Source organism: Hydra vulgaris, chromosome 03 (genome assembly GCF_038396675.1).
Source record: "Hydra vulgaris chromosome 03, alternate assembly HydraT2T_AEP".
Lineage (NCBI taxonomy): Eukaryota > Metazoa > Cnidaria > Hydrozoa > Anthoathecata > Hydridae > Hydra > Hydra vulgaris.
The window spans coordinates 50,630,132-50,645,705 of record NC_088922.1 but is presented as its reverse complement, the minus strand read 5'-3'; the positions used below and the strand labels follow the sequence as shown (position 1 = coordinate 50,645,705).

The 15,574-nt window shown below is 26.1% G+C and overlaps 1 protein-coding gene across 1 annotated transcript; it reads right to left on the bottom strand.

Moving 5' to 3' along the window:
* Window positions 1-6,032: 6,032 nt before the first annotated feature.
* On the bottom strand, window positions 6,033-14,464 carry LOC100207248 (bone morphogenetic protein 1 homolog). The gene is made up of 6 exons (XM_065793563.1): window positions 14,275-14,464; window positions 9,441-9,795; window positions 8,943-9,110; window positions 8,602-8,773; window positions 8,021-8,241; window positions 6,033-7,425 (listed from the first exon to the last, which is right to left on the bottom strand). The coding sequence occupies exons 2-6, from the start codon at window positions 9,703-9,705 to the stop codon at window positions 6,929-6,931; spliced, it is 1,323 nt and encodes a 440-aa protein (XP_065649635.1). The 5' UTR covers window positions 9,706-9,795; window positions 14,275-14,464; the 3' UTR covers window positions 6,033-6,928.
* Between the last annotated feature and the right edge of the window lie 1,110 nt (window positions 14,465-15,574).

The window sequence follows — 15,574 nt, the reverse complement described above, 5'->3', positions numbered from 1 at the left end:
TATGGTCTGAATTTTACATCAACAAGCTATAAAAAATAGATTTTGTTGTGAAATTATTTTGAAAGAGATGAACTTGTTTGTTCTTTTTTTATTCAGGCTCTTCCATTGCTCACAAAGTAAACAGCACACCTCTTACAACACAAAGTTTAGTGAATGTTCAACGAAACACTGGACTTTCCAATACAGGAATGAGACTTCTAGCATTAACACTAAACAAATCCACTGAGATTAGACAAGTTGAGCGATATTTTGAGCAAAAATTTACTGCTGCTAGACAAACTCTTGCAGGTCTCTTCACCTTATCAGAGTCAAATTTTACCATGGAAAAGGGAAAAGAAGAAAAGCGATCAATGGTTCAATGCAAAAACCTACAAGACCAAACAAATCATGTTTTGCATTCAAGAGATTACTCCCCGCAGCATTTAGTCAAGCTGGGAATAGATGGTGGTGGTTCATTTCTAACAATTAATTTTGGCATTATAAGCACAGAAGAAGTTGATGAGTCAGAAAGTCTTCAACAAAAAAGTTCACGCCTAGTCACTAACTCAATTGCTCGTGATACAGGTGTGAAGCACTTGGATTGTTCAGTGAACAAGCAACTGAAGCAATGCATTCAAAGTTTAAGACTCACTGGTAAAGATTTAAGCGAAGCCCTTTACATCCTGAGTATGGAACCCAGCTTCTACACTGTGTTGTGGAATTTAACAGCAAACATGCTTAAAAGTTAGAAGAAATATTTTCAGAAAAATGTTTAAAAGAATTTTCAGAGAATTTTGTTTCCAAAAAGGTTTTTTTGGTGCTCTCTAAAAGTATTAACGTCCAATATTTACAGGGTGTGTTGCTTCTCTTAACGTAATTTATTTAAATTCATAATTAAATATTATTTCTAAATTTAATGTATCTAAATATATAATGTATATCTAATAAAATGGGTGCATATTTGTTTTTTAATATAACTTTATTTCAAAGAATGTTTATTCAAAAAAAAAATTATTATAAATACAAGCCAATAGTTACGGAGTTAGTCAATTAACTTTGTAATGCCGTATCTGGCAATGTATTTTACTAGCCTTTAGAGATTTTTATACCTTTTAAACATCTACATTTCTTAGGCAGTAACTAATCCAGGATTACAGATAGTAAATATTATCCATCAAATATGAGAAAAAAAAATTCTCAGGCAGCAGCTGATTGAAGATTATAGATAGTAAATATTATCTTCAAATAGACAAGCTTCTGTCAAATTTGCTCGATTCATCTTTTTTGGTACCGAAGGTATATTTACAGCTTGTAGCTAATCTATTTTTAGTATTAAGTGGTAAAACTAAATCTGGCCAAAAGACATACTTTTTATGTGTCTATATAAAATGGAATATATCGCTTGATTATAGACTGATTGAATTGAACAAGTCTTTTGTTAAATGCTATTCTCTTTAGTCTAATCTGAATTTTACTCATATATTCGGGGAAATAGCAAAAACTTACGCTACTATTAGAAATTTTTGAAACTTAAGTATTTCCTATTGCTATCAAAATTTTTAGGGTTAGGGTCACTCTATCTCTTCCTTCCTATATTGCTATTTCCTTTTTGTCATTGTGATTTTTCTGATTCTCGGGACCAGATATGTATGTAAAGAGTTAATCTGTAGCAACTTATTGTTTACAAGAACAAATTTATATTTAGTAATGAATTAGTATGTAAATATGGATGAGTGACATCTAACCAAATTCTGTAAATTTTATGATTTATTAATTATAAAATTTACAGTAAGTAAATTTTATAATTAATAAATCAAAGCAAAAAATAAGTATAATATTTAGTGAAATAAAAAAAATCGCAAGACTTTAAGTTTAATAATAAGCAGGATCTATTATAGTATTTGCTTATAATACACCAATAATTTAAATTAAAATTGATACAAACCAAATAAACTGAATACTGCAAAATTTTTAAACTCTAGTGATAGTGGAAAGCTAAGTTATATCTGGCTGGTTTTTCTTATTTTGTACGCATTTAAAGAAGTTATGGAACACAGTTGTCTTTTACTTCGAAAGTTTTAATGTATAAAATGAGTTAGAATGTAATGGTACTAAAGGGCCTGCGTCCTAAAATTAATTTATTGCAATAGTGATACCACAACTATATATATGTGCTTTGAGAACAATTAAGATTAATTTGGCAGTCTTTACTATTCATCGTAATCATTTCGAAAAGAACAAGACTTGACAAGACTTTTCAAGATTGCCAATTTTTAATATGTTTAATATTTAAAAAATATATTTTTTTTGAGCTTAACAATGAATAAAATCTTAACATTATATCTCGGTGATTCAATTCTAAAAGATTGTAAACAGTTTTAACATAAGATTTAACTTTACTGATATTTCTATATATATATATATATATATATATATATATATATATATATATATATATATATATATATATATAAGATTTATATAAGATTTATATAAGATCTATATATATATATATATATAAGATTTAACTTTACTGATATTTAACATAAGATTTAACTTTACTGATATTTCGAATTTTTATTGAGTTTTTAAATTTTTTAATGGTTAGTTTTTTCTTTGTTATTTAGATGGAGGTTTTCAGGTAATTCCAAAGTTTCCAAATTTTCTTTATCATAGTTATTTTTGGAAAGCTTTCAACGATAAATTTTAACAAAACCGTGATTTTTTTTTTGGATATAAAACAGTTTACTTTTTCTGGATGAGGTTTTGTTCTTTTTTTTTAAATTAAATTTACCTCCCAAAGAAGCCGAATGATTGACTTCAGCCAAGAAAGTATCTCTTTTTTTTTGTTTCCTATTTTATTTGCAGTTTTCTCTTAACTTCTTAACTTGCTATTTTATTCCTATGTTTCTAAGCTTTTGATGACAACAGTGATAAAAACCTTGGCGACATCATCACTTTGGAAATATTCTTAAAAATTGTAGATGTATGTGTGTATATAATTTATAAACAATGTAGATGTAGGTATTGCAAATGGAATTTACTATTTTATGTTACCAACGACAACGTTTTGTCTTATCACGTCTTGCTTTTCTAAAAATTAAACTTTTTGTTTCAAGACGCAGTTCTTTTAATGGCAGCTCTTTATAATGATTTTGGTTTTAAGATGCAGTTTTTTGAATGGTACTAACAATCTTAAAAGTACTTTTGTTTTACGGATAATATTTTTGTAGATATTTTCTTTATTGCCTATTTCTTCAACTGTTTTCAATTATTTACCTCATTCTTCCAATCCTTCAACAGTGTTTCCGAACAAAGATTACGACTTAAATTGCAAAAAAAAAAAAAAATCGAGCAACTGTTATTTTTGATAAGCTGTTATGCAACCTTAGGCGCCCATAAGAAGTAAAAATGAGGTCATTTGTCTACCCTCTGACTTTGCAAATAGCTTTTCACAAGCTCTCAAATATTATTAGGGTTTATTATTATTATTAATAACCGTCATTTTCAGTAACAATGACGGTTTAAATATTATTCACGGCCAATTTTTTTTGATTATTGGAAAATTATTTACTTGATGACAAGTATTGCAACATTTAAGTATATGTTAACTTCATAAAAAGTTTGTTTGTAAGGTCTTTTTTTGCTTTGTTCGTCGCATTTTTTTATGATTTAATTTTTTTTTAGTTATTTAAGTTCATATTTTATTATATATTTATAATTTAAACAATTAATTTTTTATAATTTAAAAACAAAACGAGTTATTGGAGAATAGTGAGACTTGAACTTTTTAGCTATATACATTGTTGTACTTATGTATATATTCAGATATTTGATAATTACATTTAAAATCGTATTTTTAGAGTTTTTTTGTTATTATTTTATAATAAATTAGTAACTTATTATATACCAAAATATTCAGACTGTAGACTTATGTGATTAATTAAGAATGTTAAGTCCAAAAGGTGGATTTGAGTTGTGATTTTTTTTGGTTGTTACTGAAAATATTTATTGAAATTATTGTAATTAAAAAGCGGTATTTTGTAATTGGAACCTTTTTAAAAATTCTTTTATGATATTTTCAAACGCATGACTTTTGATGACACAATTTTAAAGTATTTCAAGTGGATTATGGGCTAAACGCGTTCAGCAAAGTTTTATTATAATTGATTTACGCATACGTAGTAGACGTAATCATCTATTGGTGGGATTCTTCACCTAGTGTTTTAATAGAAAAGTTCAATGTAAAATTTTGTCAGTGAAACAACAAATCCTTATATGATTAGTTTATCTAATTTTACTATCACTATCACTATTGTCAATCTATCATTTATATTTTCAATTTATTGTTTATTTATTTATAAAAAAATTATTACTTTTGTTTTTATATTTTATTGAAAAAATTTAAATTAGGTAGAGAATGCAGGCACAGGTGGTTTTGCATTTTTATTTATTTTTTTAAATGGTCTTAAAAAGAATATTAATTAGGAGTTTAAAGAAAATTAGTATCAAACAATAACAAACTTATACCTGCTCTTAAACCCACCATCAAGAAATAATAACCCCTACACACCATCAAGTAATAATATCCCTTTTTCAACAAATACAATTGCGGCTAGGTATTTGTTGATTGTGGCTACCCACGATCAATAAGTATTTTCCCACAATCAACAATTACCTACCCACAATCTATAAATATATTCCTATAACTACTTTATAAAAAAAAGAAGAAGATATGGTAAATTTAATTACAAAAAACATGAGCTAAAGAAGTTTTTCTGCTGTTTTTTTTCTATCAAAACCACTGAGTGAAGTTTGTTCTCTGTAACACAAAATTATTTATTTTTGTGTGCGTCTAATAAGTTGTATTAAAAAATAATTAAGTTGAAATTTTGACGTAGATAAATCTAATTAATATTCGAGACAAAGATTCTAACAACTCATTCAATTTGACGACTCAAATTTACTGAGAAATGGATTAAAACTCAACTAACAAACAGTTAAAAACAAGGAAAACAATTGTCAAATCTATTTTTAAACAAAGTAACACCCCCTGTTTCTGTTTTATAACTAAAAATATTTCAAAACGTTACACACTTATCTGTTCTTTAAATGATGTTATAAAATAAGCAATACCAAGTAAATATCAAAGTAAAATAATTAAATGTATTACGTTAGTAATGATGGATGTGCATAAAAAGTAAAATATTGATGAAACTTTCAAATATAATAAAGATGATTTTAATGACGATGATACAATTTTGATGAATTAAAGCAACTGCTATCTGCGACACACGATGATAAAATGATAAATTTGAAAAAATTTATTTTGCAATAACTTTTCTGTTTTTGTAAATTTTTACTAAAAAAGATACAGTTTTTTGTAAAAATATAAAAAAGCACATGTTTAATAAAATGTATACATGCTTTTAATACAGAACATAATCGACACGTTGTAAACTATAAAACAGAGACACAATTCAAATATTTAATAAAATTGTCCTTTGAATTTTAAATAGATTATATGAAAGAGATTAAATTTGTAAACCAAAATGCTTTTATACTAAGCAATAAAGACACGTATTTTAAAATTTGAAACAGGAACGGACTTGATTACTGCTTAGCAAAAACTGGTACAATGAGTCAAATAGACAAGCTCTTAACAATTTGTAACATGGACAAACTTTAATAATGTGCGACATGCTTTTAAAGCAGTGTTGCCGATATTTTTATAAAGCCGAGTATTAAAGTTTAGCCAAGTTTGACTGTGTAATGATTGATGCAGAGCAATAGAGTTTTTAATTACTACGTTGAATTTATAATTAAGGTTTTTTAAGGCAACCTTTACACTAACATCTTAAATTTATTAATACCAACTTAGATAATATTATTTTAAATTTTATATTTCATAATACCACATAGATCAAAGGAATAGTATAGCTCATGTTTTTTTAATAAAACAAGAAAAATAGAAAACAAAAAAGGGATGTACGTTTCCAATTAAAATGGGTTACGAATCACGTGTAACAGTAATCCACGAATGTAATGACTCATTTTTATTATTTATTTATATGCTCATTTATTTTTTAATACATATCTTTTTACAAATCTATTCTGCTAATTAAAATCATAAAATGACATTTAAATAATGTTACAAAAATAAATAGAAATATAGTTAGAAATGTCAACGTATTTAACATTAAAAGAAATATAATATATTTAACATTTGAAAGAAATTCACAAATTTATAAGATACAAAAGCTTCCTTACACAAAATCTTTTTTTTTTGTAAGAAAAAAATAGAGACTTGCTTTATTTTTTTTTAAGTTACTTAAAAAATCTTCGCAAGAGATTAAAAAATATTCTTAACCTAAAGCTTCTCGGTCTTCGAATTTTTATTAGTAATCTTTTGTAACGTGTTTAAATAAATATATTCATATAAAAAAAAAAAAAAAAAAAAAAAAAAAAAAAAAATCTTTTAGAGTTTAAACATAATAAATTCAACCAATCTGAATAATAAATATTAACTTTTTTTTAAAATTTTGTCGCAATACTTTATTTGAAAAGTTTTCTTTTTTTAAAAAAAAAATAATAATTCCTTAAAAAAAAAAAACTCTTTTCAAAGATTTCTTAGCGCTCATTAAGTTTTATGCGATTAATAATCGCCTTTAGTGTTTATATTAAAATAATTTAAATAATTTAGCACAATATTCTGCAATATAAAAAACATCTTTTTCTAAATAAATAATGACAAATATTTCTTCTTGAAATCTCTAGATGTGTTTTTTTTTTCTCAATAAAGCTTTTAATGCGCCTTAAAGTCGAATGGTTTAGTTTCCAGACTAAAATAACCATTGAAAAGGCGGGAATATAATTTCTAAGGTAGTCGAGTAAATCTTTAAAAGATTTTAGTGCAAACCTTATGCATTATTCTTTATAAGATTATAAATCAACTATCGCATATTTTTATATCGCAATACTCCCAGTCTTTTTTAGCCTCTTTTCCTAAAGTTGTAAAGCACCAGGGCCTCTCTTTTTCTCCGTCTGGATTTCTGCAATAATTATGTTTTCCGAGTCCATCATTAGGATTTTTCAAACTATAAGTATGCTGGTGAGGATATTGTTTGTTCCACGGTTGGCACATTACACCTGATTCTGTGTAATCTAAGTTTCCTCTGTAATCCCTTCCTTTAAGTTTACTAGAAAAACATTTTTTACTTTCTAAACTCGGAATAACGTTACATTTATACATAGCTCTTACTTGGGCTATGTCAAGATATGAAAGTCCTTTTCTTTGTCCAATAGTTGGTTGTAAATGTCTGTAGTTTTTATGAATTTTAATTGTTGGCCGACCATTTTTAGAAAAATATTTCGGTCCATAATGCATTATACTCCAGAAATCATAAGCGTATTTCATACTGTCGACGTCGTGTACTGCCATTCTTTCTAGAAAAAAAAACAACACACACACAATAAAATCAATTTTGTAATGAAATAAAACTAAAAACAAATGTTAAATTAAAAAACTAAATGCTTGAAGTTAAAAAAATATTATAATTATTACCTATTTATTGCTTATAAATATTTGTTATTTACATACTATTATATCCTTTATATTACTAATATTATTTTTACAATATTATTTTTTACACTCTTAATTATTATTACTATTAATGTTAACGAAAAAAATTGTCATTTACGTTGTAGAACAAAAGAAAAACATTTAAAACAGTCTTTTCTATTGTTATACGACATGACATCGGCTAACCTTTGCTACAATATTAACTTTAAAAACACAATTTTTTGAATCAAACTTTACTTTCATTAACGTAATGAATGAATGTTAAAAGAGAATTCGTTTTTACTGTAAGTAAAAACTTGTAAAGCTTGTAAAGCTTCTTTAATCACATTAAGATATCAAGCATACAAAAAACTTTCTGTTCCTTCCTTTATAAAGGAAAAGATTGGCACCTCATTGCACTAACGGAAGTAAGATTGATCTTAGAAAACTTAATTAGTAAAATTTGACTAATGTACTTACTGAATTGAGTTTTTTGATCTGGTATAATGTTTGATTCGATTATACGAACATATGCATTTCTATCACGTCTTGATTGTTCATGCCAAAAACCAACAGCATGTCCTATCTCATGAATAACTGTGCCTCGCTCACCACATCCCTCTCCTATAGAAATAATTTGCTGTCCAATAACAAAACCTTCTTTTACATCAGAATCAGTACGACCAACATGTGACCAGCATCTATAATAAAAATAAATGAATAGGAAATTGGGTCCAAAGGTGTCATAAAAACTGTTAATTATCTTCAATGAAAGTGTTAGATTGTCCAGTGTTAATTTTAAAACCTGTCTTATTGAGGAAAAACGTAAAGGATGTCCGTCATAGTATTTGTGAACCCCTCCCTCTTATTAGGCTCTTTTAAAAATCTTTGATAGGATGTTCAAAACCCTTTTGAAAAATTTCACAATAGAAAGAGTATTACTGCCTTCTTTAGTAACTATAGTAACTGCCTTCTTTAGTAGGATTATTATTTGAGCAAAAACGTCTATTTTTGTTTTTTTTTAATTAAAAAATTAAATACAAAAGAAAATTAATACTAACCCTGGTGTTTTTGTAAAGAGTATGTGCTCTATGGGTCCGCCTTTGAATTTTTCTTTTTTTATTATGTTTTCTTCTTCTACGTTTTTTCCAAGACGTACAAATTTTAGGCAATTTCTCATTGTTTTTCTCCAGTGTTTTATTCCCATTTTAATTTCCTGTTTTTCTGATTTTGCTAAAAAATAAATACGATTGCCTTATATTTGTCTGTCTACCTATCTCTATATATATTTGTGTGTGTGTGTATATATATATATATATATATATATATATATATATATATATATATATATATATATATATAACATCTATTTTTCAATCAATATTATAATAACTTTGCTTACAGAAATTGTTATCAATTTTGTAATAAATAGTGTTATGCTTCCAAAGTGGGGAAGGGTTTTTGCTCCTAGCTGCCCGTTTTGCTCGTCCAGATGGTGGTAGAATTGTATCAACTTTAATCTCTAATGTTTGCTGAATGCTCAATTTAATATCACCTTCAATCAAATCTCCTACAAGTAAAAAATGGTTTAAACGAATTTTAATATTAACAATGATGCAGTTGACGTCGTTATACATTCTGATAATATCAGATTTGTTGTCACGTTTTTAATTTTGACGTCGTCAACTATTAAAGTTGTTATAAACCTTGTATTTTAATTTCTCAAATACTTATTTGATGTTTACGCAAAACTGAGTTTGAGTAATTTACTTTAACTCAGTTTTGCGTATTTTTTGAATTTGAGAAAAAAAAATAAAACTTTCAAAGAAAGATAAATTCACAATAATAAAATGAGAAAAAACTAAGTAATAATTAAGACAAATGAAAAAATTCACAACACCTTTAATTGATTTGTTGAAATTAATTTTCCATATATCGTTTGCATTTTCCTCCTCAGTTGATTTGGAGCTAGCAGTATAATCTTCGTGCATTAGCTGCTCATCTCCAGTATCTGATTCGCTTTCGCCCGAAAAGTCTTCATCGTCGTCAAATAATGATTGTTCTGTTTTTGTACCAGCAACTTCACGGTTTACTGGGGAACAGTTCGTTTTTTTTAAAAATGCTAATGTGATTATTAGAAGTAGGAATGTAATAATAAACTTCATTTCATATCAATTTTCAGAACGAATATATATCATCACCAAGGCTTTTGTTAATATGGATTGTAATTCAGAGCCCTCTATTCATTAGTTTTGCTAATAGAAAAAAAAAAAATTTAGAGACATTATTACAAAAGACTAATGACTTTGTCAACCTTTTCGTCTGCTTATTTAAACTGATTACCACTTTTATAATGACTTAATTTAAACAGATGTCATACACCACAACTCTGAAACAAAAACGTCACAATAGTTAGGCGCAATTAAAAACAACTACTTTACATTACAACAAGGGTGGAGACCAGGTCATCTTTAAACCGGCTTTTAAAGGAAGCTTGCAGATTGCAAATGCATTCAAACAATCAGACACATGTGTCAATCAAGCGGAAAAAAGAATAAAACGACAAATTCAAAAAACTGACAAGGTTATGTTATAATTGGATTACCAAATGAACGGGGGTCTATTATTTGTCCACATGGTAAAAAAAACTCAAAACTCTGCAGTTATTTTTAATTTTAAATGCTTTAATGTATCCACTTATATATAAATGTATAAATGCAATTTCTTTTACATTACGGATTTCGACTTCCTGCAAGTAAGTCAAATGCATATTAATATAATAATTTTTAAACAGGAAGCTATCAGCATAAGGATGAAAGCCCATTAACGCTAGTTAGCATTACTTAAAACAATGTCCATGTTAATTTTCCTCCTAAAGTGATGAATTTACGAGCTTAAATACCTATAAATGATTGGCTGCAGAAAAAACTCAATCAAAAAGATATTTGATTTTAATAGCTTTGTCAAACATTAAGGATTTATCTTTTGAAATATATTTTTCACTTTTTTATCTAAATATTTAAAAAAGCTGAACTAATATAATTAAAAACTTTAGTCAGTTACCTTTATTAAATTTACCCATCCCCAGGGGAGTCTTAGAAGCTAAATCATATTTTTTAAATAAGCAGCAAACTTCTCAAGTTATATTTTAATGGCGCAGCTAGAGTTCATACCGGCTGTAGCGGCTCTTATATTTGCCGCTCTTAAAAAATGACAAACAAACTAATAAAAACTACGCTACTAGCTCTACATTTCCTCACAAACCATTTTTTTTTTTCGAAAAAAAGAGGGGAGACAATTTTGTTGTAAACATCACTGAGTTCGGAAATTATATTAAACGCAAAAAGTAACGGTCTTTTATTCTTTCCGGAGGATTGTAGGGTCTTTGTAAAACGGCAAGATAATATAGAAAAAACATTTGTGTTTAATTCTTACCGACATTAAATTAATTTCTACGACGTTGTTCTAAATTATATAACTTTATATAACCCGCTTGTCCTATAAAGTTGCATTTTTATGCTAGTCTTTTTTACATCATATTTTAATAAATTCATAAAAATTTAATAAATATCATTTCCAATTTCAAGAAATCTAAATTTTAAAGTAAACTGATTTAAAATTGTTATGTATATGAAAACCTGACAAAAATAAATATTTTATATATATTTTACATACTTTGTATTTATTATTATAACAATAATAACTATAAAATGCTTTAGTTTTATTATTTCTATTATCATTCAATAATTTATAATATAATTATTAATAATTGTTATTATATAGATAACATTGTTCAATTACATATATTGCGGGATCTATTTTTGTAAATAAAAGAAAACATTTTGATCAAAAGTAGCAAAAAAAAAATTTTGAGTTAAAATTTAAATTTAAATTTGATTGGTGCAAACCAATATAAACGTCTTTATTTATTTAAGTAGCTCATTTGAAAGTAGAATAAAAATCAGATTGGAATTGCACTTATTTGTTAAATAAAAGTGTATATATATATATATATATATATATATATATATATATATATATATATATATATATATATATATATATATATATATACTTTGGTTCTCAAAATCAAGTGTTATAATTATATATATATATATATATATATATATATATATATATATATATATATATATATATATATATATATATATATATATATATATATATATATATATGTATATACAATGATTATATAGCAAAAAAGTACTTGATTTTGATTGAGTTGTATATATACATTCCTTTATACCATTTAAACAAAAAAACATTACAAGTAAAAGGTTTATTTTAAAATTGCACAAACCATTATATTCATGTTTTGGTTAATGCGCAGGCATGCCTGTACACAAGATTGAGCGTAGAATTGCATAAACAAGTAAAAATAAGTGTGCACAAAATATTTTATGTAAAGTTGCACAAAGTAGTAAATACTTACTAATATCTAAGTAAGGTCAAGTGTAAAAACGACATTATACAGTAAAGATATTTTTTAAATATTTATTAAAAGCTTGAAATTTACAAATATCCTTAAATACACCAGCGCAAGGATATCTTTGTTCAAAAGCTGTGGATTCAAGCACTAAATTTTTTTTTATCTTTGCTACACCCAAAATGTGAACAAAGTTAAAACCAAATAAACCCAAATAGAAGTTTAAACAGAGTAAATTAACGCCATAATAACTAAACCAATCAACAACAATTTTTTATTCCATTCAAAATGTACGTAAACCATTAAAAAATTAACACTAATTGAAGAAAAAAAAATTATACACTTGTGAGTTTAAATTGGGTAAGAAACAAAACGTTAACTATTTTAAAAATTACTCGGGGTTAAAATAGCAAGTAAAACTACAATCGCGTTTATATATTTGAATTAGATTTTTCTTGATAATTGTTTTGCTTTAGAGACTTGGAAATAGATTATGTTATTATAAACCGATTACCGGGATATTGTTAAAGAAGAACATTTTGTATTTTTTAGCATTTAATCCTAAGTTAATAATACAACCTTAAAAACAGTTTTTTTTTTTAAATAGCTTAAAAGTTTAACAACACGGTCTTATATTTTCGGAAAAGTTTTGGGAAACAATTTATTTTCATGCTCTTTGAAGCGTTTTTTCTAGTTTTCTCTTTTTAAAGGAAAGGCGATGCTTTTCATTTAAATGCAAGCGTTTCAAAGTCAAAAAGGAAATACTTAACAAAAAATTATGAGTTGTAGCGACTTGATGCAAATTCCTTTTTATCTGAGCTGTCTGTTAAGTACGGGATATCCTTAAAAAACTTATCTTAGTGATGAAAGCTTTGAAAAACCTAAAATGGCGTATTGTAATTTTTTGGTGCTCAACTATTTACAATTTAGTAACTTTTTATGTTTTAAAAGCTTTTTTGTCTAAGAAATAAAAAAGTATTTCTTTAACAGAGAATTCCTTAGTTTTTCATGACGTATTTACTATTGCAACATGTTTTTTTTACGCAATTACTTATGCATTTTATTTTTATTTTTAAATAAAATTGATATTATTTTAAAAGGACATTTTTTCCAAAATTTTTTAAGGTTGTTTACCGCTCTTTTTATTTTATTTTTTAGATTAGTTATATTTTTTATTTATTAGCCGTTGTGTAACTGTAAGTTAAATTAAGTTTTTACTTTCTTTTTTTTTAAATTTAGACAAATGTTTTTTACTTCAATTATTTATTTTCATTTTTTACGTACTAGTACAAAACAACAAAAGTTTATACTAGTGTGTCCTGTAAATAAATAAACAATATTAAAAAAATTATTTGTAATACGAGCTTTAAAACGCGATTTAAATGTCGAGAGGTTTAAAGAGAATCTTTATAAACATATGGAGAAATTAATAAAAATTTAAAATACAAGGTTGTAAAAAAATCTGCACAAAAAAACATCCTTATTGCAAAGCGCAACAATACCGTTCACTGTGTTAACACTTCCTTTTGTTGACGATGACGTATCAACCTCAAATAATGTACGTTAAAACCTTTTTTTTTTCAAAGGAAGTTGTTAGCAAAATTTCCTTTTGAAGTAACACGACAAAGATTTGAAAATTTTATAAAACAACTTAAAGCTTAACGTAAAGTTTTGAAGTAGCAAATTACAACGCCTCATTTGAACCATCATTTTATTGGCTTCTGTAAATCTTTTTTTGATGTAAATTTCCTAAAATGTTATAGTTGAAAATGATAAGTAATACATATTAAATACGGAGTTGATAACTCTATGATTAACCAATTTCGTACGCAGTGTTTTATTAATTTTTTTTTCTTTCTGTAATTTCAAGTTAAGCTTATTAAGTAAAATTTTGTCTACACTCATGACTATTAGATATTTAGTCTACGTTGATGAGTCTACATCACATCGTCACTCATCAAATATTTAAAATTGTCGATTTTCAATCCTAAAATATATTTTTTGATTATAAGGATCGTGAAGGCAAAATGTCATTAGTTTAGATGTTTATTGTGTTTTACTATTAGCGCATGTCGTGTTTTCAATTTAGTAACTTTTAATTACGCTATTCTAAGAGGCGCATAAACCTAAAGAAAAAAATTTTATGAGCTTTAATGTGTAAAGTTGTTTTTTACTTTTTAGAAATTTGATCAACGAGACTCATTAGGCAGACTACTAATTAAATTCAATAACTACGACACAAGACATCTTATATAAAATGAAAAAAAAAAGACAAAAAAAAATTTACCTTAAGTTTGGTTTAACCACTTTAAAAATAATTGATCATAAAGAATACAAACAAACACTTTCGTCTCACTATATTTAAGAGAGATAAAGAGAATTTTTTCTTTATAGTCACGTGGCTCAATATATTTGAACTGGAAAACTATTCAAAAAAGATTATCTACGAATTTTTTTTTATTTCAGTTTCTTAATTTATAGGAATTAAATATTCAAAATATTTAATTGAGCTATTAAAGTTTATATTATTTTGTTTTTGATTGGTTTAAACAAGTTTTACGCAACGGCTTGCGTATTTCAAATAAAAAATTATTTTAAAATAACATTATTCCCAGTATGTATTATTTTCTTGTTTACTGGCTTTTAACCAAAAATAAATAAAAAATTCCAAACCAAGGTAGTAATGTCTTTTTGCACGTTAGTTATGCACTTGAAAGTTCCAACCGTTGTTCAAAAAACTTGTCTTCCGTAAAACGCCACCCGCAATTTTTTAAACTTTTAGAAATTATTCAAACTGCCAACTCAATTTTCTGTTATTCGTGTATGTATGTCAATTTTCAAGTACTTTTATACTTAACTCAAATTAAAAAATATTTAGCTATTATACTTGTTAAAATATCATTACAAATTTGCTATACTTAGCAACGTTTTAAAAAAAACAGCCAATGGTCAAATTGCTTTGAAATTTACACATTAGTTCTTACTATTTATAAAGCGTTACAAAAGTCTTTCAATTGTTGTTTTTTTTTAACTTTTGCACAAACAGTTATTTAAAAAATTTTAGCAAATTCCATGCCATATCAGTTGATATGGCATGGAGACATTTTGCAAATCCTCGATTATCATCATATAATGAAAACCCAATAATATTTTTTTGCCACAAACTGTACCAAAATCCTTTGATTGTGATGTCAAGGTGATGTCATAATTATAACGAAGTTGTGACCACAATTGTTAATATTCACAAATACTTTCTTTACCAGTTTACAATTATACTATAAAATACCACAAATTAAGGAAACCCTTTTTTTTATTGTCAAATAGGAGCTTGCATTCTAAATGATTAAAGGGTCAATATAAAATTCTTTAAAGTCCTTAAAAAATTTTTTGTACTACTACTGCTTTTTTTTATGGTAGTAGTAGTTGTAGTAGTAGTAGTAGTAGTAGGAGTAGTAGTAGGAGTAGTAGTAGGAGTAGTAGTAGTAGGAGTTGGAGTAGTAGTAGTAGGAGTTGGAGTAGTATTAGTGGTAGTAGTAGTAGTAATAGTAGTTGTAGTAGTTGTTGTAGTAGTAGTAATAGTAGTAGTA